Source organism: Haliaeetus albicilla, chromosome 27 (assembly GCF_947461875.1).
Source record: "Haliaeetus albicilla chromosome 27, bHalAlb1.1, whole genome shotgun sequence".
In the NCBI taxonomy this organism is placed as follows: domain Eukaryota; kingdom Metazoa; phylum Chordata; class Aves; order Accipitriformes; family Accipitridae; genus Haliaeetus; species Haliaeetus albicilla.
The window spans coordinates 10,662,955-10,688,938 of record NC_091509.1 but is presented as its reverse complement, the minus strand read 5'-3'; the positions used below and the strand labels follow the sequence as shown (position 1 = coordinate 10,688,938).

At 49.0% G+C, this 25,984-nt stretch overlaps 1 protein-coding gene across 1 annotated transcript in view; it reads left to right on the top strand.

Annotated features, from left to right (window-relative positions):
* ADRB2 (adrenoceptor beta 2) overlaps window positions 1–22,449 on the top strand; it is a 37,943-nt gene extending 15,494 nt beyond the window's left edge. The window contains exon 2 of the mRNA XM_069773156.1: window positions 18,865–22,449. Within this exon, the coding sequence (XP_069629257.1) occupies window positions 18,865–18,899 (35 nt within the window). The 3' untranslated portion in view covers window positions 18,900–22,449. The remainder of the gene's footprint in view (window positions 1–18,864) is intronic.
* Window positions 22,450–25,984: the final 3,535 nt, after the last annotated feature.

Genomic DNA, 25,984 nt, shown 5'->3' with positions numbered 1-25,984 from the left:
AGGGAGAGGGGACGGTTTCTCAGTGATACAGAAATGCTGGGGAACCGTGGGTGAAAGAGCATGGCCATTAGAGAGGCAATGCATGCACAGTTTGTTCCCAGAGTCGGGGGAGTTGTCCAAGGCAAGTGGCCAGCCTAATTTACGCTCCCAGAGCAAGGAAGGTGAGTGTTGTTTTATTTTTAAAGACTGTCTCCTCTTCCTTGCACCATGCTACCTCCTGCAGTGGGGTTCCAGTTTCAGGAAGAGCAGGGTAAAAACAAGCCTAACAAAACTAAAACATTCTGCTTTTACCCGTAAATGGCATCAAATATTTTTGTCTCAAGTCATTACTCTTCCCTCCCGCCTGACAAAGCCAGTGCTGGAAGGCCTGGCCTTGCAAGCTAGCACCTCGGGAGGATGACCTGGGCAGGTCTTGGCACAGGGCAGTGGGGCTATGTTTAAACCCAAATCACCCGAGTGATGAGCATAGTGAGAGCACACTGTGCCAGGTAGCTTCAGACCTCACCGGGCTGAGCCATTTGGCCATGCAGCGGGACTGCACTTGGGAACCGGAATTTTTCCACCCAAGGCAGAACAAGTACCAGATTCACCAAGAGGACTAGCGAGAGATAAAGGGAGGTGGTGTTTGAGCACCGTCTCAGCTGAGCATTTCAGCGGGAAGGCAGGCTGTTCAGCGGACTCTCCTTTCCCTTGTTGCCGATGCCTTGTGCAGGGTTTGGTTTCTCCTGGGGATGGGAGATGCTGAAGAAGAGCTGGCTCATTGCAAGCAACTGGTGTGGAAGGAAAAGCTCTCTGCATCTGCAAACTGCAAGTAAGGGTTTAGGTGGCCCGAGTTAGGTGTTCAAATTATGATAGTGAGCAGAGCCCTGTCCCTACTGATGACTGAGTAAATCAGCTGGGACAGGGCACTCAGACCTAATGAAGGGATGTGGAGGGGGTTTCCACTGGAGACGAGTGAAAAAGAGACAACTGATCCTCCTGTCCAATAAATATCCAACAAATCCTGGCTCTGGGTGTCCAGCCCGGGTGTCACCTTTTCACTCTGCCAGTCTCAGGGCCACAGGTCACAAGACAGCAGTATCAAGCCAGTCCCTAGTCACGTCCTGTCCTAGCCCGACACTGGAGAAGGCACAGAGCATGTCACACCCGTGCTGTGCTGCTCAGGTATTCTCCCCTGCCAGCCAAAACTTTCAGCAGGCTCATTACAGCAATTTTATGGGTCCTTCACACTGCTAGAGTGGGAAGAAAAGCCAGGGATTTTGTCATGGGAGGAAGCTCCTACTGCAAACCAGAGATGCTCCATAAATAGCTGGATTGTTTCTGTCTTTAGTGTTTATTTTCCTTCAGTATAGGAAAAGTGCCATATCTCAACTGACGGGGCACTGCAGAGCAGTCCCACTCCATGGTGGTTGGTGATCCCTTGCAGTGAGAGCAGAGCAGGAGCAGGGATGTCCCTGGTGTTGTACTCCTCACTCCAGCATCACCCGCAGGATCAGACTGTCCTGTGCCTTGTATTTGGATGGAGGTATCCCTTCTCTGTACTGCATATTAGTGTCTTGATTCCAATATTTCTCTCTACTGTCTCCCCTTCCAGCCAGTACAAATGCAATGATAGTCACGAGGTGGCCTAAAGCTGACCTTGGGTTACCTAACCCTGCTAGAGCACTGGGACAAGCTGTGTGTGTTGGTGTGGGTGGGTGTGATAGAGAGGAAGATGACTGTATAAGCGAAATAGCTGCAGATGCATTCAGGACCTCACTGTCATTTTAACTGCAATGGGTTTCATGGGAATCACTGTAGTGGGTATGCTGTCACAGCTCACAAACAGCACAAAATTCTCTGGTTTGGTTTTAAACAAACGAGCAAATGAAGAAAGTTGACATGAAATCATCCCATGTAGGCATTGCCTTGCCTTGTGTCTCCTTGGGATGGGTGGTGAGGTGCAAAGGCAGAGGCTGTGCCTCTGCGCTCTGGCTCTGCCCTGCAGCCTGCAGGATTTCCCAGCTCCAGAGCTAAGCCACGATGCCGGTGCCCAGCATCGTCCCTGAGCCCCCCGCTGCTCCCAGCTGCTTTCTTCTGTTTGTGCTTTTGTGCCTGTATCTTACCCTCCTATTGCATAGGACTTGCACCTCTGGCGTCCCTGTCTGTGTCCCCTCCAATGTGCCCACCAGCCCTTCCCTTCCTGCCATTGCAGCTCAGAAAGGGGAGACCTTCCATCCCCTCCTCTCCTCTGTCCTGAGCTGCCTCTGGCCTCCACCAAGACTTTCCCTTCCATCTCCTTGGAGGAGGGGAGGCCCCCAAGGACCTGTGCTGGCAGAGCTGCTCCGACTGGGAGCAGAGAGGTGCACATCACACCCACTCTGCTGGGATCAGCACAGGAGCTCACGTGGAGCTGGAGGTGAGGAGCCACGAGCCGGCAGCTGCTGGTCCAAACAGTGGCCACAGAGGGAAATCGTGGCATAGGTGCTGTGTTTTGCCAACACAATGCCTACATGGGAGCCTGTGTGGCTGGTGGAGCAGAATACGCTGCCTTTCCTGTGCTGGCAATGAGCTTTGCCCACTACATCCAAGTGCAAAAACCTCTGAGCCCAGAAGCAGTCTTTGCTGTTGGTGAAATGCCTCTCAAAACTCTCCTGATATGTCAGGAAGGTGTTTCTTCAATCCAAGTAGGTGCTCTGATGGTGGAAAGGGGACAGACTCAGTTTCAGCCATGCAGGCAGGGCAAAGAGCCGTCTCCAGCAGCCTGCTGCAGCTCTTTAGCTCTGCTCAGGGTTGCAGGGACAAAAAGCCTCTGGAGGTTTCAGTCAGGCACTGCTGTCAGGCACCACGGCACCCACACAACCCTGTATGCTGTGTAGGAATGAAGCGAAGCTCACAGAGTTTCATCCGGCACCTAGAAGCCCAGGGCTGAGTTATTTCGTGGCGAAATCAGAATTTCCCAGCAAACTTCTGCTGGAGTCACATGAAAAATGTGGCAATCTCTCCCTGCATTTTTTTTAAGAAAGAGCTCCTATGGATGGGATTAAATGCTTGTGAGTATCCCCCAAAGCACCACAAATCAAACGGCCATGAAAAGAGTCCCTGCCAAATGCATTGTGCTTTGAATAAAAGCCATAGCTGGGGAGAGAAGCATCTAGATTTGGAAATTGGGGCAGACATGCTTGGGTAGTGCCTGCTTGTTCTCTGGATGGTGTTAGCTGGGGGTTTTAACTTCCGATGTCCATGGCTGATGAAAGAATTAAAAGGTGACTTAAAAAAAGCATATTTTAATGTGTTTTCTGTTAGGAGCCTCCACCTGTAGATAGAGGTGCCCAGAGAAAACCAGTGATGGACAACAGATGAAAACAGCCTGATGTCCATCCCTTAACGTACATCTTTATTTCCCTTATTTTCCATTCCTCCCCTTCTGGAGCTGGGGAATTTGCGTTCTGCAACCAGGTTCTTTTCTGAAGCATCTTTTTCTTCCTCTTCCTTGTAGAAGACACCAAGACGAGCCCATGCATTTGGAAAGTCCCCTCCAAATCCTTGGCACAGGGCAGGATTATATAAAGTAATAATTCATGATTTCCTCTCAGCCTCCAGGTTCCTTCCCAAGTTGTTGAAGCTTTGTGTAGAGCAATGATTTCCTCTAAAATGAACAGCAAGCTTGCTTCATTCTCGGAGGCTGCTTTGCTGCCTGCCAAGGCATGATTAGGGAGGGTGTTGGGCAGGCATTTCTGTCATTCTGCAGGCACATGTGCCTTTGCAGTGAGGGTGTCTGACAGGTATGGAGACAAATCAGGACAGCCGTCTCCCTGCCCCAGCGTGGTGATGGCCTTGGTGATAAGCAGGAGATGCAGCTGCAAGGTGCAAGTGGGGAGATGGGATTTTCCCGGGAGGAGAGCCATGGGAAGGGGTTGGGTACCTGAGTGGCACCAGGGATGCTGTTTGGGCTTTGGCATCAGCATCGCTCCCAGAAGTTCTGCTGCTCTTTGTTTGCTTTTTATTTATTATCTTGGGGTGTCTTCACAATGCAAGATGTGCCAACCAGCAGCCGTGGTTTGGGAAGGTCAGGTCAGCGTAGCTCATCTCTCCTGGTATGTCCATCGTGCACGCTTGTCAGTGTGGCAAACGGGCCTGCCTAGCTGTGGCCATGCTATTTCCAGTGCCTGTGGTAACACGAGTGCGTGCCATGTGGCTAGCGTCAGCGCCGCTTTGCTGAGATGGTTTTGCCGTGAGCAGCTCCGGAGGATGTGCGGAGGGGCTCGCAGCTGCACCATGCCTCAAGGAAAGTCAGATCTCCTGCGGGGAGGTGGGAGCCCAGGAGGACCGGGACCTGGGCAGGACCCTGGCTGTATTAGGGGTGTAAACCTATCCATGATCCAGATCTGGACTGGAGTTGTCCCACTGTGCAAGGCGCCCTCAGAGCAACGTGGAGATACCCCCAGTCTCCAGTGTCCATAGCTGTCCCTGAAAAGCAGTCTGGGTTATATTGCCACTGGGTAGAGATTGTGCTGTTACTGAAACATCTGTGATTCGGTAGTGCCAAAATGTTGGTTCAGGCTTTGTATCTAATTCCTCAAGACCTCAATCCTCTCTGAAGCACAAAAGCTTTTATGTGAGGGACTTGTTGAGTTGCAGGAAGAAATACAGCATGAAAATACCACCCTGTTCCACAGTGACAAACATCTACAATGCAGGACCCAGATTAGAAATCAAGAGCGCTGAGGTCTGCGCTCTGCTGCAGTGACTCATCTCACATCCTCGTGCCTCACGTTTGCCTGCAAAATGGAGCCTGCCTGGCGCGCAGTGCCTGGAAGGACAGTGTCTCTGCAAGTGGTGTCTGGGAGTTTGGAGAGAAGATGCTTCACAATTGCCAGATATTGTAATTTCTTGGCTTCCGCAGCAGGAATCTGAACCTCAGCCTGGTCCAGTTTCACTTAACAATTAAACACTTTTGTTACTTTGCCAGAGCTTACCCAGAGTACTGTGAGGTTGTCTGTGAGACAACTGCCACTAGGACATTACGCTTCACCACAAAAAGGTGTAAGACTGGGGCTAGATCACCAAAGGATAAGGCTCAACCCTTGCCTAGTAGAAGTAGAAGGCCATTCTGTGTTATTAGTCTTGAGTCAGCCTGTCTAATCTAAAAGCGACTGCATCCTCCACAAAAGCTTCCTGTTTTCATTAACCCTAAGCACGCGTTAAATTTCCTTCCTTCAGCTGATGACAAAAAAGGTTGTGTTTGCAGAGAACTTTCTTCCTTCCCCCCCTGCTTCTTGCATGATTCATTCAGGGATGCCGCATTCCTCTGTCCAGTCATACAAGAAGCCAGGCTAAGGAGGCAATTGCATAATGAACATCAATGCAAATCGGGCCAGAGAAGTTGGAGGATGCTAATGGCTGCTTTTCTGTACACATGCTAATTATAGCATCAGCAAAGCCAGGTCCAAGCTATGGCTTTGCTTGAGGAAATCCCCAGTGATTTTAGCCAGGAGTCCCAATTACTGTTTGTTACAAGTAAACGACTAATAGAAACTAGACCTGTTAGGTTATCTTGTGCATTTCTGGATGATTCCTCCGCTATAGTGTAAACATAGGGTGGGTATATTGTGCTCAGAAGTCACCCGAAAGTTTTTCGTGCTGTGTTTGCTCTGTGCAGAGTGATGGGGTGCCCACCGCTTCCCTGGACAGAAGAGTCTGGGACACCGCAGAGGCACACCATTTGCTATGCCTCTGTCCCCTCTGTTTTACCCCTTTGCTCACACAGTTATTCTGTTGGGATCTTTCCTCCCGAGCTCTCTGTTCAAGGAGGGCAGCAGAGACATGCCAGGGCCCTGCCTGCACTGCTTGTCCTGTGCCTGTGCCGTGCTGTGCCTCGCCTCCCACCGCAGGCATCCTCATCCCCAGCCACAGCTCCTACCAAGGATGGTGATGCAAAGAACAAGTACTTTGTTGTTAATAATAGAGACAATTTAGAGATGAGCTGCTGAGTGATTAAAGGGCTGGCTGGACTGGTTTTCGAGACGAGAATAATAGAGCGGAATATATGTGTGCATCTCACCCGCTCCAGCTTATATCTTCCTTACATGGAAGTTGTTAACATTTGACTTCCAGTAATTTATGAAAAGCTCAGTTACAGTTTCCACACAGACTCCCTCAGGATGGATTTCCATACTACAGAAACCACTCTTTCATTGCACATCACGGGTTCCTTATTGGCCATTTTATCACACTGTTGGAAACTTGTGTGATCCCGGACACTGCTCTGTCCTCTTGCCATGGCAGCGAGCCCTTGCATCACAGGGTCAAATGCGGAGGAATCAGATGACGTTACATAGCTGCTGGTCACTCTCAATAAGAAGTTGGAGGCCTTCAGATTTCAATGCCATCATAACTATGCAACTGGTCTAAAATATAATAAACTTGAAAGCCCTTCCATATCAGACCATCAGAGGGCTGTAGATGAGCTTCTTGAACCCCTCGTAAATACCAGGGCTGTCATTCCTGCAGATGGACCATCCATTTTTAAATGGGGTTTCAGGTTACAGCTGGGCTTCACAGCACAGCCTGCGATTGCTGCAGGGTCATGATGCTGCGAGGTAAGATTTGGCCCTTCCTAAAATGCAGGGAAATTACAGTAAATAAATCGCTGACATGAGAACCCCGTGTCCCTTTAACATTCTGCCCCTGCCATTTCTGCATGTTCCTGGAGAGGTTTTGCTGGGCTTTTCCTCTCCTTTGGTTAACTTCTGCAAGGGTTGTCTCACTTCCAGCTCCCTTTCTGGGGGCCAGGAGGACAGGTCTCGCTGTTGTGTTGTGTGCAACTGAGATTTGCACTGGAAAGGATGGCTTAGGCGATCCCAGCCTCCCTGGCTGAAAACTCAGCTGAAGACAGAAGTTGCTGCTGCTGAAGGATGGCAAGGGCAGGGGCACTGGAGGAAGGGGTGCATCCATCAGGTGCAGCAGGTCACCATGACTGAAACCATGAGATCATCAAGCCGAGCTCCACCTCGCAGGGAAGTCTTTTTATATCTCCGCGGCAGATGCCAACCAGTTGCTCACTCACTGAAGAAGGTGCTTGCCAGAGAGCGAAGCAGAAAAGCCCCTGAGGGCTGCTGTGGTGCAATCAGCAGCTCCAAGCCGGGCTCTGGGAAAACAGGCCTTCTTGCTGTGGTTGTATTTACCCAGGTGCGATGCCCACTCCACCCATGGATTCCTAGCCGTTGCCTTCATGCTGTTTGTGCTGCAGAACTGGGTCTCTGCCTGTGTTGTGTCTGCCTGCGATACCATCAGCTGTGTGCAGCTTCTTGGTGAGCCACTGCTCAGGTGGCTGTCGCTTTGCTTTTATGAAGGAAACCAAGGCGTAGTGTGAACTGGGCCGTGGTGAGGCTGAACATTTTCTGCACAGGTTCAGCCCTGTAAACCCTGGGAGCGTTTATTAGCCCTGGCACAAACCTCTGTGCTCCACCCTTTGATGTGGGTGAGCAGGATAAGGGAAAAAGAATCAGACTTACTCTCATCAAGTAACATCTACTCATCTACGAGTGAATGATTACCCAAGGCAATTTTGAAAATGGGACTTAAGCTCCAGAGCTGCTTTTGAAAAAGTTACTGGAGATTGGTTGCACAAGGTAGAAATAAAGGATTGCCAGGGCTCCATCTCTTTCCCTGCCCATACAGTTATGTATTTCTAATATGGTTGTCACCAGTTGAATGGGATGATAGAGCCGTGGGACTTCCCAAGAGCACTGTCCTCCAAACACCAATGATATAACCATGATTGCAGATAATTGCCACTTAGACTCTCCGTCAAGTTGTTTGTGTGACTCCAGCATACACAGGGTGAAATGAAAGTGTTTGCTCTTAGGTTACTCGTGTGAGGTGAAAAATAGGTTTGTTCTTTATTAGATTAAGTACTCTGAGGATGGGATGGGACGGAGTGCCAATAGATGCTGTACGCTGAAGCTATGCATGTGGGCAGTTCAGAAATAGCCTGTGGGGAGAATGTCTGAGGGACATAACATGCTGCTCAGTCTTTGAGATAAGACTTTCTGCTTGTTCTTAGGTGGGAGACAGCATCGTGCAGGGATCCACCTGCCTCAGGTATGGTTTCAGTGCTGTGCTCTGCAGTTCTGCACAGCTCTGCCGCATTCAGCATCCTTTTCTGATGCCTGACTGTTCCCTAGCTGGACGAGAGCAGGCCACTTGCGTTGCTGCTCAGGAGTCTTCAGGCTTTCTTTAGCTTTAGGAAACAGAGGTGAGAAACTGCTGTTGTGGAGAAAACAGGCTGAGAGCCCCCAGCATGCGCGAGAGATGCTTTACGCTGTGCCCCATGCGGGTTAGGAATGTGCACAGGGAGGATGCCAGCCAAGAGAGGGTTAATGCCACCTCCACCTTCCCCGGAGCCACCTGTGTCCAGCGGGACAGTCACTGTGCAGCATGGCTATGGGTGACGGGGATGGCCGTGCTGTTTGTACTGCTTTTGTGTTACTTACGTACTCTGTTAGTCAGAGTCGCTGCTGCCACTGGAGGGGAAGGACTCGCCGTCTCCAGATGGTTTCTTTGTGCTGAATCACTTACACTTACATAACTGCCTTTCCTCAAGCGTTAGCAAACTGTACAGGCCCCCAAAGTCTGCCTTAAGAAAACTTCAAACACCTGTGGCTTTTCTTTCTTCTCCCTCTTTTGTTTGCTTTCGCCTGTTCTCTTTGCCTGCTCCCTTCTGAGCCGTTAAAGTTCATGCCAGTGACAAGTTTTGGAGCTGCCATCGACTATCCCAAGGGGCACTAGCATATATCTCTTACTTCCCCGTGCAGCAGCAATACCTTGCCAGGTCAAATGTTGTCAAAATTTAAGGGTCTAAAAAAGAAACCCTGACCTTTATGAGTCCTGTAACCACTCCTGAGAAGAGAGAGCGCTTCCTGCCCTGCTGCAGCATTAACATTTCACCAGTTTCTCTTTCTACTTTGATTCCCATTCATCAGAGAAGCTTCCCTTTCACCCTGTGCATGTGCCACAGCCTGGCTAAAAGGCAGCCTGAGCCCCTGAACAAACCTGATCTGTCCTGGGCAGCCCCTGAAATATTTCCACATCTCTGTGTGCAGTCCCCCTCCAGCAGGACGGGAGCAGAACCGACAGTGGTGACTTCTTCCTCCTTCCTTCCCAAGTGGTGATGCTTAAAAATACATCACTAGAGTCATATTTAGGAACAGCTGCTTTTGAGCTGTCCCATGGCCTGGATCCTCTCGCCAAATACAAATTTGTGTAACATAATGGAGTGATTTGGAATCGCAAGTGAGTTTCTCCCATAATCACCTCTTGTGGGCAGCTGCTGCCCTGTCCCTTGTCCTCTTTGCCACGTCCCAATCCCAAGAAGTCAAGCAGGTGGATAATACACAGTTTTGGAGAATAAGTTCTTCTAAGGGAAACGAAGGGATTTATTTGAATAAAGAATTTTATTTGTGGGTGAAATGGCATCTGCTATGTCTCTGAGTCTAAACTCGTGTCTGCATTACCTCGTTAGTCATGTTAGTCATAAACTAGCATTAGCGTTAGCTCACACATTCATCAGGGGATGTCAGAGCTACGCAGAGAGTTAGCTGAAGATTGGAGATTTGGAAACCAGACTTATATCACTAGTGGCTCTGGCTTGCTAAGCGACCTTGGTCAGATCCTAACCCCTTATCTGCTGGGTGGGAGAGATAACGCTTCTTTCCCAACTGCTTCGAGATTAGCAGATGAAATGCACCATTTTGAAAACGAGGGAAATACTTTTGTGTTGATGTAAACGGACAAATGCCTTCCCTTCCTCCTTCCTCCCGGCTGCTGGTGGGACCACGTTCCAACACCAGCCACCCGCCGCACACCACAGCATTGGGGTCTGCAGGCCGGAGCACCTTCTTCCTTCTCGGAGAGGGTTACAAGAGCTATATCCTCTGTCTGGCCTCGCTTCAGACCCTTTCTGGCATCACATGGGGTCAGCACCTCATGCACGTCACACTCTGGCTTTAATCAAGGAAGGAGAACAGCGGTGCGGAGGCGGGCTGAGCGGCAGGAGCACTGGAGGTGGACAGACACGAACCACCCGTGTCCTTCTCCAGCGAGGCTCCGTCAGGCTCTGCTCCTTCCCAGCAGGAAAGGAAACCCCAGCAGCCATCAGCTCCCGGCGTATGGAGCGGGCGTACGGAGTGGGCTGGCAGCTCAGCAGGGCACGGCAATTAGCAAGTGTGGTGGAAGTGTCTCGTTCAGCCTTCCTGCACTCCGCCTAGCCCCTGGGGCTAGCATAGGGTTCGTAGGCTGCCTGAGGATAAGGGACTTGGTTGTAAACCATTTCCCACATCTGAGGCCGTTCCACTCATGCCCTTGGGATCAGAGATCATCCGCACTGGAGCCTTGCATGGGAACGGCGCCTGCGAGAGAGACAGCCGCAGAGCTGCCCGTGAGAGACGGAGGAAGGACGTTCTCTGCGTCTCGCACTCTCTTGCTGCCTCTTCCCCCAGGAAGAGTCTCGAGGGACCCACAGCTGCATCACAAAAGCTCACAGCAAAGCACAAATGGGGGTGTTAAGTCTCTGTGTTTCTGAAGGGGGAGATGTTAATGCCCAATTTCACCTGGCCTGAATTCCACCTGTGTCCCTGTCCCTTGTTCAAGGCTGACAGCCATCCTGGAAATGTCCTGTTCAAGGAGGCAGAATTTAGGTTAGAACAATCTGGGTAGCTGTGACCATCAGTTATGAGTGTATGCATGTAGGAAATGCACCAAATTTCTCTAAAAAGAGAGATTCTGTGCTCTGACCAGCCAAGGGACAGCTGGTTTGGATGTTTGCCAATGAATTGGAAGCAGAGATCTGGACCTTCTTCCCCATTCCCTTATCTCCAGCTAGCTCGCTGGTTGTGGATTGGGTCTCAATCTGGCTCAGTCACTCTTTACTAGCAATGACATACCAGGCATGGAAAAAGCTCACTCTTCCCACTTTATTCAGTAAAAAGGAAGCCTTTTACGGTGAAAAGGAGCAGATTTGCTTCTGCTTGTTATCTGTTGGACCTTTGCACGAATAGAGCATGGAGGTAGCCTTGAGGGACACTGTGAAGGCTTTGTGATGGCTTCTGTTAAGCCACCTGGCCGTGACACCTTTACTCCTAATTCCATGTGTTTGCTCTTTCAAATCAGACCTTTAAGAATGATCTAGCACTGGAGCATTGTGGTGGCTGCTGCCAACTCATGGAGTCCCTCAACAGAGCTGAGAAGGATCCTCTCGTGTAAGTGTCTCCCCATGTCACAAGGCAGTATGGGGAGGATATCCCTGCTTTTTCTGGTAGAAAACAAAACCCTGGCTGAGTGCTTGGTGCATTACCAGAGAGCTGCCCCGTGACACTATTGGGCTTTCTAAAATAATTATTTTGCATTTTCCCCTGACCCCCGGTTATTTTACATAAAACAATAAACAGACCACCCAAAATCCATTTACAAGGTTTCCCAGAAATCCTTGGAGCATTTGAAGCAGTTGGAGGAAATCAGAGCTCAGACCTGAATTCCACAAGCAATGACGCTAAATCTGGAGAAGGATCTTCATTGCTTGAAGCCAAATGTCCACAAATGTTTCTTAAAACATTTTTAGTGTGAAGCCCCTCCAGGCATTCAGAGGCAAGCACTGAATGACCTGCTGATATGCCACTTCTGTCATGTTTGTCAGATCCCTGGCCCTTTCTCATCCAGCGGACCATCATTTGCTATTCTTATATGCGGATTTGCATCTAAAAGCAGGGCAGGGAAGGCACCTGGGCTTAATCTGTGTCATAATGGCCCTTGAATTTGGTTCTTTCCATGGTGGTCCACCTCTGTCTCCTTGGGCTGGCAGCCTGTCACTTCAAATTCTCCTGGGCCAGAAGGAAACTGGCAGAGCCTTGAGAAGCAACTTGACCCTAAGTGGGATCCCACCTCATCAAACCTGAGAAACAGCCCTGCTGTGCTCTCTCATCAGAGCATCAGCTTTCTTTAGCTTAGCAGCTTCCATCAAAGGTTGGTTCTTTTGACTGTTTATTTGCAAGTAGCCTACACAGAAACAAATCACAGTGTAGCAGGAAAATGGAGAAGTTCTGAATTAACGGGGAAAAAACACAGTTGTAAATGAGTCAGTGGTGGGTGTCTACCTGAGCTGGTAGTGCTCATGTCGCCAATACCTCGCCACTCAAATGCCAGTGACACTTAACTAAAGGGTCCTCACTGTTGTGATTAGTTTCAACAATCCCGCAAGTAGCAAAGACTCCCTCCACCGCACACAAGGAGGAAAATCATTATTTGTGAAAAAACATAAAACTGCAGAAAAGCATTACACAAGGCTCCCAACTCTCCGACAGTCAAGAGCTCCTGCTGGGGAATTGCAGGATTTTACAGTTTGATTTAATAGTTTCAAAGAGAATTGTTGCTCTGTGGGGAGCCACCTTCAATCTGTTCAATGACTAAAAAAAAGCAAAGCAAACAATGTCCTTCCCACTTCCCCAAAATTCAAAAAAAGAAATAAACAACCCCCTCAGAAAAGCTGGGGCAAGCAAATGAGAGAGAAATGAGATAACACAGCTTTTAAAAGCCTGTTGCTTTGCAGCTGTTCACATTCTGGCTACTTTCCAGTGTTGCTTTGATGATCCTCTGCCAGGAAAAAAAGAAGTCCTTCAAACCTAGAATTTGTTGAGGACATTATTTCTCAGCAAAGTAAATGAAGATCCAGGTTTGGGATTTAGTGATGGGACTGCCATCCATTTAAGAGGTGGTGATCTTCACCAAGACCCTGGCAGATTCGAGTGATGTCCTGGTGGTGGGAGATCTGTGTTCTTCAACTGGTGATAAAGGACAGAGGACTTAGGTCTTCAGGGAAGTTTGATACCACAACCAACAAGTGGAGATGTGAAGTTAAATTGGTGCCTGGCTAGTGGGGAGCAAGCTGGACATGTGCTAAGAACTGATACTAACTGGGAAGTAGTGTCAAAGTTTGGCTTTGTTGCCTTGGCTGCTGGATCCCTGTCCAATAGGAGAGCTCATGGGGAAGGAGTGTAAAATAAGCACAGACTGGTGCAGGGGAGAATGATGGGGAAGAAATACTACCCCTGAGCTGATGGATGCATTATAAAGTGTTCAGAGGGACTGCCAGGCATTCCTGAGGCTGTGGCTTGTACCTAGGAGTCATGGATGAACTCTCTAGAGTAAAGATGCTGTGTCAGAGCCCTGCCACAAAACAAGTAGCACCACCATGTGTCACCCAGAACATCACCTCATACAGCCAAGTACAGAGATGCCCTCAAGCATAGGTTTAGGTTACAGCAAACTAAAAGGACTGAGATGTAATTTTTTCCTTTCTTAAGTAACTATAGTCATAAAGTAGCCTAATTCTGGGATTGGTACGCTCTGGTGTTCCTTGTGCCCTTATGTTACACCTTGGCTTCTTATCATGCATTAACTGGTTCTTCTTTTACCTTGGTCTGTAAAGAAGCAACTGATGGTTCATTTCATGTTGTTGTACCCTAGGATTCTTTTTACACCCTGTACTTTTAACATATGCTATTTAAAGGTTACAGGAAGAATTGTTGGCAAATGGTAGATGACAGGTTGTTGAAACATGATAAAATAGCAAGAGTTTCCAATGAGAGATTGAAGAGGCAGGAAAGGAAAGAGGGGAGAATTTGTAGACAATCTGTGCCAATCTTTACTAGGTTGGAAGACCCCCATTTAGATGCAGAGTCAGTGCAATGCAAGGCTGACAGACTGTCTTGTTCGCGTGGAGTGCAGGAAGGCTGGAGAGTGAAACCCTGTTTTGCTCTGCCCTCACTTCACCCTGAATCCAGCTGATGCTTAGGGGAAGAGCTGCTCAGCTGCCTTAGAGATAGCTACATTAGTCTGAGGGTCCTCTAGGAGCCCATTTCTCTGGACAACTAGCTGAGATGCAGATTTCCACAGTGTACATGTCTCAAATTAAGTGAAGCAAATCTTCTAAGACAATCTACTGCCAATCTACAGCTGAGGGCCAGGGAGGGAATTTTTTCCCTCTTCATCCTTTCCTTGAGCCCTTGGGAAATGTCCCTTGAGGGGCATTTCAGAGTCCCACTGTGACTATTTGGGCAATAGCTGATTCCCATTGATTGAAAATGGCATTTTTACTTTCTCATCAGATCTTCACCCTGCAGAATGGCTGCCCTTGAGCCTGGGATGTATTATGACTAATGACCGAAAGTGAGTTCATCATTAGTCTTCCACCTCTTCTAGGGCTGTACTGAAACAAAATAAGGGAATGTAAATTAGCAATATCCAGCTCGCTACGTAGTTAGCAAGATGGATGCATGTGGCCTGTCTCCACACATCTCTTGCTTTGTGGGATGTGGGTGGTCCATCCCTTTCATCATGTTTGTCTGCTGAGCAAATCCAAGCTTCCCACAGGTGAACAGGCATGGTCAAGAAGAGAGGCTGCAAGGTTTCTTCAGCCAACTTCTGTTTTGAATATTATATTTTGACTTGTGAACCCTGAGGAATTCAAATCTCAGGGCAGAGGAAATGTTGGAAGAGGTCAGGCGAGCTGTGCTCCCTCTGAGTTACTCGGAGCAGCAAATAGCATGCATTCCAGGACAACATCTGATTTTCTGCTTTTACGAGGCAGATGTTTAGGATAAGTGATCTGCTGTTTATTTTAATTGCCATCTTCCAAACCTCCTTCCTACGTGCGCACACACATTCGGAGACCATAAAGAAGGATTCTTCAGATTATGCTGTTATTTGGGTAGCTAGCCCTGTCTTCTATCAGTGCCTGGACAAGGCTGTGTGCTGCAAACCCAGTTCCCCATGCACATCAGTTTTACAGTGGTGTAAATCAATTAGGTCTAATTCCTTTCTCAATAACACTAGCATAAATCTGAAATCGCTCCACTGACGTCAGTGCCGTAACGGCAGCGTAAAGGACAGTTAGACTCCCTTAACTTCAGAACATCACTGCTGATTTACACCAGAACAAGAGCAAAAGTAGTTGGGCTCAGCATGTCCTAGCACTGTGTTACTGAACAGCAGGCCAGGGTTTGCTCTGGGATACAGTGGTGACGATGGAGAGCAACTCCATGGATTTCTCCGGCATTAAGTTGACGGAAATGAGTTGTACCTTCACGACAGTTTGAGTCTCAAAGAGCTCCATGTGGTAGGTTATTAATGGAAAGGAAGGATATACCAATGCTTGTGTGTAAAGTGATTAGTCCCATTGCCTGTCACTATTCCAGGAGAGTCATATAGGGATGAATCTGACCATTTGGTTTGTGTTGTGATGATGATGATGATGGAGAGCAAGGTAGTGGTACCCTCAAACCCTGAGGAACACCAGGCAGGGGTCCATGGAGGAACTGGTGGTTCTAGCTGAAGACAGAGGGGCACGTGGAGGAACTGCCCTTGTAACTGGTGCTCAGCTAGTCTGGAGGAGTGGGAATGCTGGCTGCACTTTTCTCCTCTGAGAGGACACAAGCAGTTGTTGTAGGCATTCTGTGCTGGCAGCATTCAGGGTGTTAATCCTTACTCACTTGTTTCTCTAGATTTTCCCACCTTGTCTCTAAAGGGCTAGAAGTGAAAGCCTGGCTGTAAAAGGGGTGCTGGCCCCTCTCTCTGCTCTGCTGTGGCTTCAGCCTCCAGACTGTGGATTTAAGCAGAAGGAGATGAGAAGTGGGTATTTCCTCTTGAAGCTGTAGGGCTTCCCAAACAACCTTACTGTTTAAAGAGACTATGGCAAGGAGGGCCTGGATTTCTGGTGGCCGCTCTTTAGGAAGTTAGAGAGCCCAGTGATTGCCTCAGAGTCCATCAGCCTTGCTCCATTAAAGCCAGTGTAGACAAGCTGATTGACACTCCTCTTCTGTTGGCGTCTGGCCAATCTCTTAATTGTTCCTAAGTGACTTTCTTTTTTAATAGCACACGTTTGCTCTAAGTGGCTCGGTTTGCAGACAGTGAAATGCAGCCATGTGTGGCATAATTGCTTTAAAGCCAGTGAGTTGAAACGGGGTCCCTGTGAACCACCAGGTAGCCTGGAGGTGCCACAGAGAAAAACGGGGCCATGGGTGTCCCAGGGAACTAAACCCTCACCTTCTTTCTTTTTTTAAAAAAGCTGAGGCCATGCTTTACCTATCTCTCAACCTCCCCCATGCTGGCAGAGGTGGGAGGCAGCAGGAGAACCTCAGAAACCAGAGGAGAACTGCAGTCCTTCCTTTTCCACTCCCTATCCAAGGGTCCAGCCACAACTATCATTGACAGACAGGAGAAATAAAACCGTTCTCCATGTTCCCGGCCCCAAGGTACCCCAGCTGGGTCTACAAAATGGTTCCCACATCCATGCTGTACAGCCATGGGGACGGATGGCTGCTCCAAGCCCCAGACATGGGTTTTGGCAGCCCAGGCTGAACCTGTGACCCACAGCAGCTTGGAGGTACCTCGCTCACACTCATCACCTCCTCCACACGCTCAGCTGGAAGGTGGCCCTGTGGAGATGAAATGAGAGCTAAGGGAGCATGGTCCCAAGTTTTCCCACCCGTTTTGTTCTCACTAGTGATGAATAACTCAGCTGGTGCGTTCGCTGGCAGGGAGAAGCAGCGTTTACCAGTCATGAAACAAAACTGTGATTATTGCCATAGAAACTGGAGCTTGAATGTGAAGCTCATCCAATGGGGCAGCAGGAAGAGGACATTGGACTGCTGTCTCCTATCAAAACTCATGTGTGTGGCTTGAATTTGGAATACCAGAAAGTCACTATTATAATAACCATGTCATAAAATATCCAGATATCAAGAAACATTGACTTCTTTTGGGTTCCTAGGAAGAACTAAGTCAGGATCTCGGGGACTGACCTGTGAGGGATGAGGGTGGTCAGCACCACTGCAAAGAGCAAAGCTCTTTCCAATTAGGAAAGAAGGCAATTAAATCACAGTGGCTGAGGGATGCAGAGTCAGAAACATAACCTTGCTCTGCTTCATGGCTCTCCTTCCTGAATGCATACATGCAATTTGTTTAAAGAATTCCCTCCTCCTTCCCATTTGAACTCTCTCTGACAGTGGCTTTGCTCTAGGAGCTTACAGCACGGTTCAAGTTTCCTTGTAAGCTTACAAGCTCCATCTATAGGATAGCTGAAGAAGAGCCCTTTGGCTTCAAGCTGATGAAAAAGGGCAGAGAAGCTTCACTCAGAGATTCCAGTTTTGTTCTGGAAAAACTCCAGCATGCTTAGCATACCGCATTGCAGAAAGTCACTGATTTCATTGTCGTTACTTCATATTTGGGTATAGTTTTCCTCCCTGTTTAAACTGTCAGTCCTCAGTCCCATGCTGCATGACCGTGGGGCTCTTGCCTGTGGAAACTGCTGGAGTTATGGAGCTGCTATTATTCCACATGGGAAATCTCAGGGATTTTCTAAAGAGCTCCTGATCTACAAGATTTCTGGGCTACAGTTGTGGTGCCTTTAGGTTCTGATAGCCCACACTGCCCCATGTAGAAAACTAAACAGTAGTGATCAACATGTCCGAATCATCTAAATCCAGCTGATTTAGCAAATCAGTTTCTCCTTAGCTTGGTGTTTAATGATTGCCAGCCCCAGCCCACACTTCACTGCACAGGCTGCACCAGCAGAAGTAATTGCAGTCCACAGGGCTTTTTTTTTAGGAGGAGGAAACACAAAAGGTGAAAGACTTTTCTTCCTTCTTTTGTGCAAAGTAGAATCCTTCTTGGCAATAAGGTGTGGTACAGACTTGGGCTGTGTGTGTTTCCAAAGGAAGGAAGGAAGGAAAGGAAGGAGGGAGGAAGGAAAGAAGGAAGGAAGGAAAGGAAAGAGGGAGAGAGGGAGGGAGGAAGGAAGGAAGGGAGGGAGGGTGGAGGGACAGACACTTTGCAGGGCAGATGGAGTGTGAGTAGTGTTTTTAAAGAGATGCTGGCAACTGACACTGTTGCAAATCATCTCTCTCGTGTTGGAACTTCATCTTTGATTTGCACAAGAAATACAACTTCATTTTGGATACCCAGAATTCTTCTGAGAGGTGCTGCATTCCCAAAGAACAGATACGGCTTTTTCCTTTCTGCAGATCCATTCTGGTTTTAAATGCTGCTTTCTCCCCACACATGCACAGACCATAATCTTTGACATGTACTTCTTAAAATATCACTTTCAAATAAATAGAAGCACAATCATATCCAGTACTTGTTCCTTTCTCTGTCTCAAGATTAATTTCCCATTTTTCCATCTAACACGTCTGTCATTTGAGTATCTCCACAATCAAGAAAAAGCCCTGTTTCTTCCCTTTTGTAGATTCACAGACATTAAAACCAGAAGAAAATGTGTTCTCATCTCCTGGGCAGCTGACCTGAGTGTATATGTAGAGATGCATCTGCTTATTCAGATTATTTCATGCAAAGAAGCTTTCCCTTTCTGTAGCTACTGCTACTAAAGCACCCAGGTGCAACCCCTGCCAAATGGCTTGGTCGATCATCTCACACAGCTCAGGAGTGCAACAGCACTGTAGAAAAATTACTGCAAACCATGGGGGCTGAAGCTACCCACCTCAAGGAGGTGCAGCATCAGCACACGGTGGTAGTTATGGGCAGGGAAGAGCCAGAGCCCAGCTCTGCCCACCCGGCATGGAGAGAGTGGGCTGCTCCTGGTGCTCATTCATCCACTGATGCCTTCGAGGGGGTGTTCAACAGCAGCTGGGGAGGGTGCCTGAAGGCTAAAATAGAGCCAGTGGACACGGTGTACACCAGGCAGGACCAACGAGTCCTGGGGAAGTGTAATCTCTCTCCTGGCTTCAGTGTCTGAATCCCTCCTCTACCCCAACCTCTACCGTGCTAAACTGATGCTTTTTTTTTTTCTTTCTTTCTTACTCTGTCCCACAGAGATCCCTGGGTGTCCAGGAATGGTTGAGAGCTGAATGGGCTGACCTCTCTTCCTCACCATCCTGAGCTCATGAGGGCTCTGAAGAGATTGAGTGGGAACATGGCATTGCTTCTCTGAGCCTGGGGATGCTGTGGGAAGTGATTGCCTTGGCAAACGTCTTCATCCCAACCCATAGCCCATCATGTATTGCATGAAGGAGAAGCTGATGAAGCATAACCAGAGGACCAGGAAAGGCTCTACTAGCACTTCAAGCATTGGAGGACACAGGTGGGGGACTGGCATTAAGAGAGGCACTTTGCAGGAGTCACTGCATAGGAAACTGGCTCTGGAAAGAAGCTACAGGAGCCCTGTGAACTGAAGGAGGTGAACGTCCAAACCACCACAAAAGGTGCTGAGGGGTTTCCCTGGCACAGCATCCTTGGAAAGCACTTTCAAAAGAGAAGGGGTTATCAGGACCACGTGGCCGTCTCCGGTGGCTCGTCTGGAAGAGGCACAGCAAGGTCACTGCCTTACGGTCGGGTCAGGAGACCGGCAGGACGTGCCCACAGCTGCCTGTCCACGTGCTGGCCGGGGCTCCAGATGAAACAGGAATCTGACCAAGACTGAGAGAGAAGGAGTGTGGAAGATTGCTTTGATTTATTCTGTGCTTGTTTCTCCTTCTGGTGTCTTCTCTGTCTACCTCTTTTTCTCTCTAGGCCTATGGGTACTGCGTGTGGGGCACAGACCCTCACAAACAAGCAGGAGTATTAGTACAGGGCAAACCCTGCCCAGTCCACGGCTGTGCTGCCCAGTGCAGTGCTGTTGCTAGACGGGGCTGACCTTGCACAGTGCAGATGTAAATGTGGCCTTCGTTTGCTCCTTATGCCAACAAATCTGCAACTGCAATGCCTGGACTTCAGATGGCAGAAAGGCTTGAGCCTGGCAGTTCTTTTATTTGCAAGCAGTCACATGCTAGCTCAACAAGCCACGCTTGGGAGCTGAGTTTTAACACCCGAGCCCCAAAACATTATAGAGCATCCCTTCCTCTCCTGTAGCTGTGGAAATGAGCATGCTGGCAGGCTGCACGCTCAGCTCCTGCATCATGGATTTTAAAAATCTCATTCAGCAGAGAAAGAGACAGAGATGGAGGGAGTGATGGAGGCTTAGACAGGAAATTGTAGAAAAAACTCATTCAAAACTAGAGGAAAACATGCACCTTTTAATTGCAGGTGGTGTCCCAGCTGCAGACTGTCATGCCCAGCTGGAGGGCTGCAGCTCTCTGTTCACCGAGCTGCTCCCAGAGAACCTGGGCGAAACGTGCCGGTACCGAACTGTGCCCGGAGCCCCGTCTCAGACCTTCTCTCTCGGGCTTCCAGCTACAAAATCCTTCCCTCATGTGCAATTGTATTTATTTATTTATTTTCTTGCTGCTTGATGCAAAGCTGCTAACAGAGCGCCCTCCCCGCAAACATCCGCAGCCGAGAGAGGACGGAGAGAGGGAGCGGGTGCTGTGTCTGCGTGACGGGAGCGGGTGAAGGGGCAGGTGAATGCTGTGAGCGGCCCCGATCCGGGCATGCACGTGGGGTGTGCCTGTGAGGCAGGAAGAAAAGGCTGCAGTTAAACCAGAAATACTTTCCCTGGGGTGAGCATGCAATTTTGATCTTTTGAGAATTAAGAACAGACTGGGCAAACCCTTGTTGGGAAGGGCAGTAGGACAGCTGTAGGCTGCATAAGCTCTGCAGAGCCCCTCTAGACAGATTTTTCGCTGTGCAGCTGTGCTTGCCCAGGGTATGTATCTCTCTGCAAGTGGCTTGCCCAGACCCTGTCCTGCCAGCGCTCTCAGCTGCAATGAAGCAGACTTACTATGCGTACATCCTGGCTTTGGACACGCGCAGGGGGCCGTACACCCCGCCAGGGCAGGTTTCCACCAGCGTGCTCACAGAGGTTTAATACCTGGCAGTCTTTTCTGCTCAGTCCAGAAGAGATAACCATGTACAGACCTATTTAACACAGCCAGTTTGAGACCGGCAGACATGAGCCTCTCTAGACAATGCTGTCGCTGTGCTGTAATGGTTCTTGCTCAGCCTTGACTGTTCCTACCCATTTTGCTAAAAAACCTGGCACACCAGCAGCATCCGCTCATGGTCAGGTATTCCATCTTATGGAAAGCCTGTGTGTTCCAGTGCAGAGGGGAACCGTTTAGAGAACTGCTCTCCTGTGCCCTGCCGCTCTCCCACAGCTCCCACGCTCAGGAGGGATCCGGGGCACCCAGGCATCTCTTGGCAGGGCTCCTGGCTGCTCCAGGGGAGCTTGGCTTCTCCCATACCCTTCCCTCTGAGATGCCCCACCAAGGCTTTGTCCAAACCTGTGTGGCTGCTGAATGGAAATATTTCCCAAGCAAAACCTGTTCCTCAGAAGATTCCTGGCTGGCTCTAGTCACTTATTATGTACTGGAAACACTGCCCTTGGGATTAGTTTTCAGGTTAGAGACACGCATGGGATCATTGTAGTTCTTTTTCTCACAAATCCTCTCATGTGCAAGAGCAGGTTGCAGTAAGTGAAATGGATACACTTGTTCTGATAATTTGCCAGCATGGCCCAAAAGCAGTGACCTGCTTACTGCTGATTGCTTCCTTGCAGAGTTGTAAGAGTTGGAGATAGAAGAGATGTATTACAAATCCATCTGCCTATGACCCTTCAGGCTTGTTCCATGTATTACATTTACCAGTGGTGTGCTGGGTCTATTTTTAAATGCCCTGACACCAGGGTTATTGTGCTGTCCTTTGGGAGATTGCTCTGTAGTCCAAGTCAGGAGCTGCTATTAGTATTCCACCTGCATTTCCTCCTGAAAACTTCATTCCATTATTCCTAGTGATGTTCTTCAAATACCTGCTGCTCATTATGTCCTGGTCAGGCTCTACCACTTGACCTGTGCTCCTCTTCCCTCCTCCAGAACCTCTCTGGCTCCCTGATCACTGCCGTTCCCTGTCCTTCCCGTAGTTCAGCACAGAATGAGCCTGTTTGTTAATTCAGCCGTGCAGAGTTTGTCAGGGATCCGTACCCACCAGCAGAGTAGCCAGGACCTCTGGCAATGCCTGCTCTCCCCGGCGGCTGTAGAGCTGCTCCCTCCCTCATTGCAAAGCACATGGGCTGCAGGAAAGGGGCAGACACAGACATTTGTCTGAAAGCGGACCAGCGTTGGCAGTGAGCACTCATACCCTGCGGGGAGCGAACGCCTGCTAGGGACATTACACAACAAAGTCTCCATCTCAGCAAAGCCCAAGCTGAGCAACCGAGGTGGGTGATGCTCCAGTTATTGCCTGTGCAGCCGTACCAGGGATTGGTGGGGGACAGAGATCTGTGCTGTGGCAGGGAGCTGTGGTCTGTCCTGCCTGGAAATTGTATCCGTGAGCCAGAGCCGCAGCTCCGCACAGAGGGAGCCCCGCGCCCCACGAGCAGCACGGGGGCTCAGCAGGCTCAGCACACGTGGAGCGCTTGCTTGGGGAGTCTTTGTGTACAGCACTCGGCTGGAGCACCATTGTGGTTGTAAGAGCTCTGTTCTTCTCACCGAACAAATTGTTCCTACAAATAAAGAATGAAAAGTCCTCCTCTTCCCACTCTTCTTTTTTATGCTATTCATCAAGTAGTGCCAGAGCAAGGCACTGCACCTGGATGGTGGGAGCAGAAGGTTGCCGTGCTCTTGCGGATGCCAGCTCGTGGGGACGTGCTGGGGCTACCTGGGGGAGAGGTTGAATGCAGGCAGAATAGCCAGGGGAAATCAAAACATGAAGTGCATCAGAGCAGGTTGCAGGGCCTCTCCAAGAAGCTTGTTGATGCAGATGCGTAATGGGTTGCAATATCTCCAGGCTCTGTGGGAATGGGGCTGTGGGACAAGGCTAGAGAGGAGCTGAGCAACAGCAAGGCAGTCTCTGTAGGTACCAATCCTGCAGGTCCTGTGGAGCAGAGCAGGAGGAGGACAGGTCAAAGAAACCAAGGAGGAGAAAAAAAGACAGATGAAAGAGGGTGCTGAGCCTCCCAAGTGTTTCACAGGATGACAACAGAGGAATCTGGAGTCTCCTATGTGGCAGTGCGTGGTCTCGATGGCTGGTTCTTCGCCCAAACTTCAGATCAGAAGCTCCTTAATTCCTCCTCTCAGTCCCCAGCTGTTCTCCCCGGTGACTTGGGGCAGGGTGGCAGTGACAACGTTACAGCTTTTCAGAAGCAATTGTCAGGGGAAGAATTTGGTCCCCAAACAACGAAAGAATCAAAATGACACATTTCCAACAGAATTCATGATTAGACAATTAATCATCCCAATTTAAAACATTGGAGGGCCTGGAGTGCCCTAATACATAAAGATGTTCAAGGCAGTGGTTGTGCTCTGTGTCTGTCAGCAGCCTGTTCTCTGGCTGCCAGTGAGCACGGGGCTTTCGGCAGCATCCACGCTGCAGGTCCTCACAGCCTGGGGACCGGTCCTCTGGTGGGACCTGCATGTGGAGATATCAGGGGAATTTGATATCTCTTTTACCAAGGAATAGAGACAGCTTTGAACTGCTGCATAACTGCATGCAGGTCTCCACAGTGCCATACCTCCACTTTTGAGTGTGACCATGAACCACAAAACCTCAGCATCTTTCATCCCCACTTTCTAAGGACATTTCCAAAGTCGTTTATAGCTCAGACACTTATGTGCCAGCTACATGCAGACCCAAGTACCTACCCATCCACATTAAAGAGGCTTGTCTAACCTTTGCAGGCCTCCAGCAAACTAACAGGATGGATTTGCTCCATCTCCAAGACTTTGTATCTGGATTTACTGAGCTCTGGGGTCAGCCCTGGGTTTTGGAACTGGATAAATTGTGAGCCTTATTTGCCAAGAGCACACAAAACCTCACTGCCTCCAGACATCCCAGGATGTGTCCAAGTATCTTTCTAAAGTTCCGAAAGCTTTAAAGCAATCCGGAGAAAAGAGCTGTGAGGAGATTATTGCAGCACATAACTGCAATAAACCTTTTCTTCATCCTTTCATGGTTAGAGGTATGAACATGAATTATGGCAACATAACCTCTTGAGAGCAGCATGTAAAATTGCTTTCTCAGATGGCTGGTAAAGAACCTTGTTAAGCTAAGATGTCAGCGCTCGCAAATGCTGCTGTCTGAATGGGGCTATTTTACGAGTCATTTTAATCCTTCCAGGAATCAAACGACTCCTTTCCACCCGCACCAAGCAGCAGATTCACTCTTTGCTCCTTTTTTTCTGACCTGTTTGTTAATTTGAGGGTCTGGCACCATAACCTCTTGCAGCAGATGAGATGCCTCATAACTTGCAGATGTAAACAGGTTAATAAAAAACTCCACATCTGGCTAGCTATCATGCTACCTGGCAAATAGCAGAGGCTACAGAGAAGTCAGGGGCTTTTCATGTGCAGCCAGCAGCAAAACAGGAGGAAAGAAATGTTCACTTGCTCCAGCTGCAACTTTGAGGGTCATTTTGTTAGCTGCCACGTAAGCAGGGCTCCCAGACTCCAGCAACCCTTGTAGGACACCTTCCTGCAGTGCCCTGTTGCTTCTGGGCACAGATTTTCCTGCAGAATGGAGGAGGATTGGAGGGACCATGTCCTCAAGGGTAGCTCGGTTCCCATGCTGAGAGCCATGGAACCTCGCAGCTGCAGGCACATCCCCTCATTCATTAGCGTCTCTTCAAAAATCACACAGCTGGGCATAAGCAGCAGGTACTTTCCCTGCCTTCTATGCATTCTGGAGAATGTGTCCCTTTCTCTAGTCATGCTTCCCTGGCCTGACACCACCCCAAAGGGTGCTGCTGCCATGGCACCAATATTATTCCTGAGCATCTCCTGACAGGCCCACCAGCCCCAGCTAGTGCTGCTCTGCCTTCCCGAGGCAGAAGCTGATTTCTGGATCTCCCAGACACATTTGCTTTCAATTCTATAGGCACAAATCCCAGTAAATGTTGGATTAAATAACTGCAAGCTGGTAATTTACCATAATTTTTACTATTATGGGAGAATGTTTAAATCCCAGATGCTCTGTTTTGGTCTCCATGGAAATTGATAAAAGGGGTCACCTTTTGATTGCAGAATCCAGATGCTGAGGGGAATGGTTTTGCCTCATCAGTTGGGGAAGTGATGGGGGCTGGGTTATTTGTCTGCTTTTCTTTTTGTATGTGTCTGTCAGTGAAATCCATAATGAAAATGTGAATCTGCACAGACCAGGCTGTCATCTGACAGCAGGAAACGAAAAACAGGAAGAAGAGGTGTTAGAGAAATGGAAATTATGGTAATTAAAACACAAAAAAATAACAGTAAAAAGTATCCGGGCATTACAAACACCAGGCTGGTTTACCGATGCTGCTTCTCTAAAGACTGTTGTGACTGGAAACTGAAAGAGTAGAGAAATATCTAATGCTGTTGTTAACCATTAACTATTTTGCTCCTAGTCTTGACTGCAGCCTGCATGGGGAGCCCATGTTTTTAAGAGTTAGTTCTCATTCAAAGCCCACCCAAGCCAATGGAAAGGCTCTATGGGCGTCCAGGGGTGCAGATGACTATCAACTGTGTTTGCAATGGCAATAGCAACCAGGCAACCGAGGCAGGGAGCTCCACGGCTCTGGGTATTGCACCAGTCATGTGGGAAAGAGTCTGGTCCTGCAGAGCTCAAGATCTAAATAGGCAAGAGGGGATAAGTAGGAGAATAAAAGGCCAGCAGAGGAGACATCCCAGGGGTAGCAAACAGCATCTAAGTGTATACCCTGGTTAGGCAGAGGTCAGCTAAACATCAGGAAATTATGACTATCCTACGCTAGGATAAACTGCCTCTCTAGACAGGCTGTTTTTCTACCAAGATTACAAAAACGCTTTGGAGTAGCTCAGCTGGAACATCTGCACTTGGTCAGACAAATCCTGGCCACTCTCCGCAGTCTTTTCAATGGCCCTGCATTAGTACAGTAGTGGGGACCTGGCTCTATGGCAGAAGTGTATTTTGCCCCTGGTGCCAGCTTCCCAGGGCAGGGAATACAGCAGTGCCCTGCTTTGGGGAACTGCACATTCCCGTTTGCATCCCTGCACATGCCCGACTGCTGCGCAAGCCTGGCAAGAGCATCAGCTGCTGCTTCTTGCAAGAA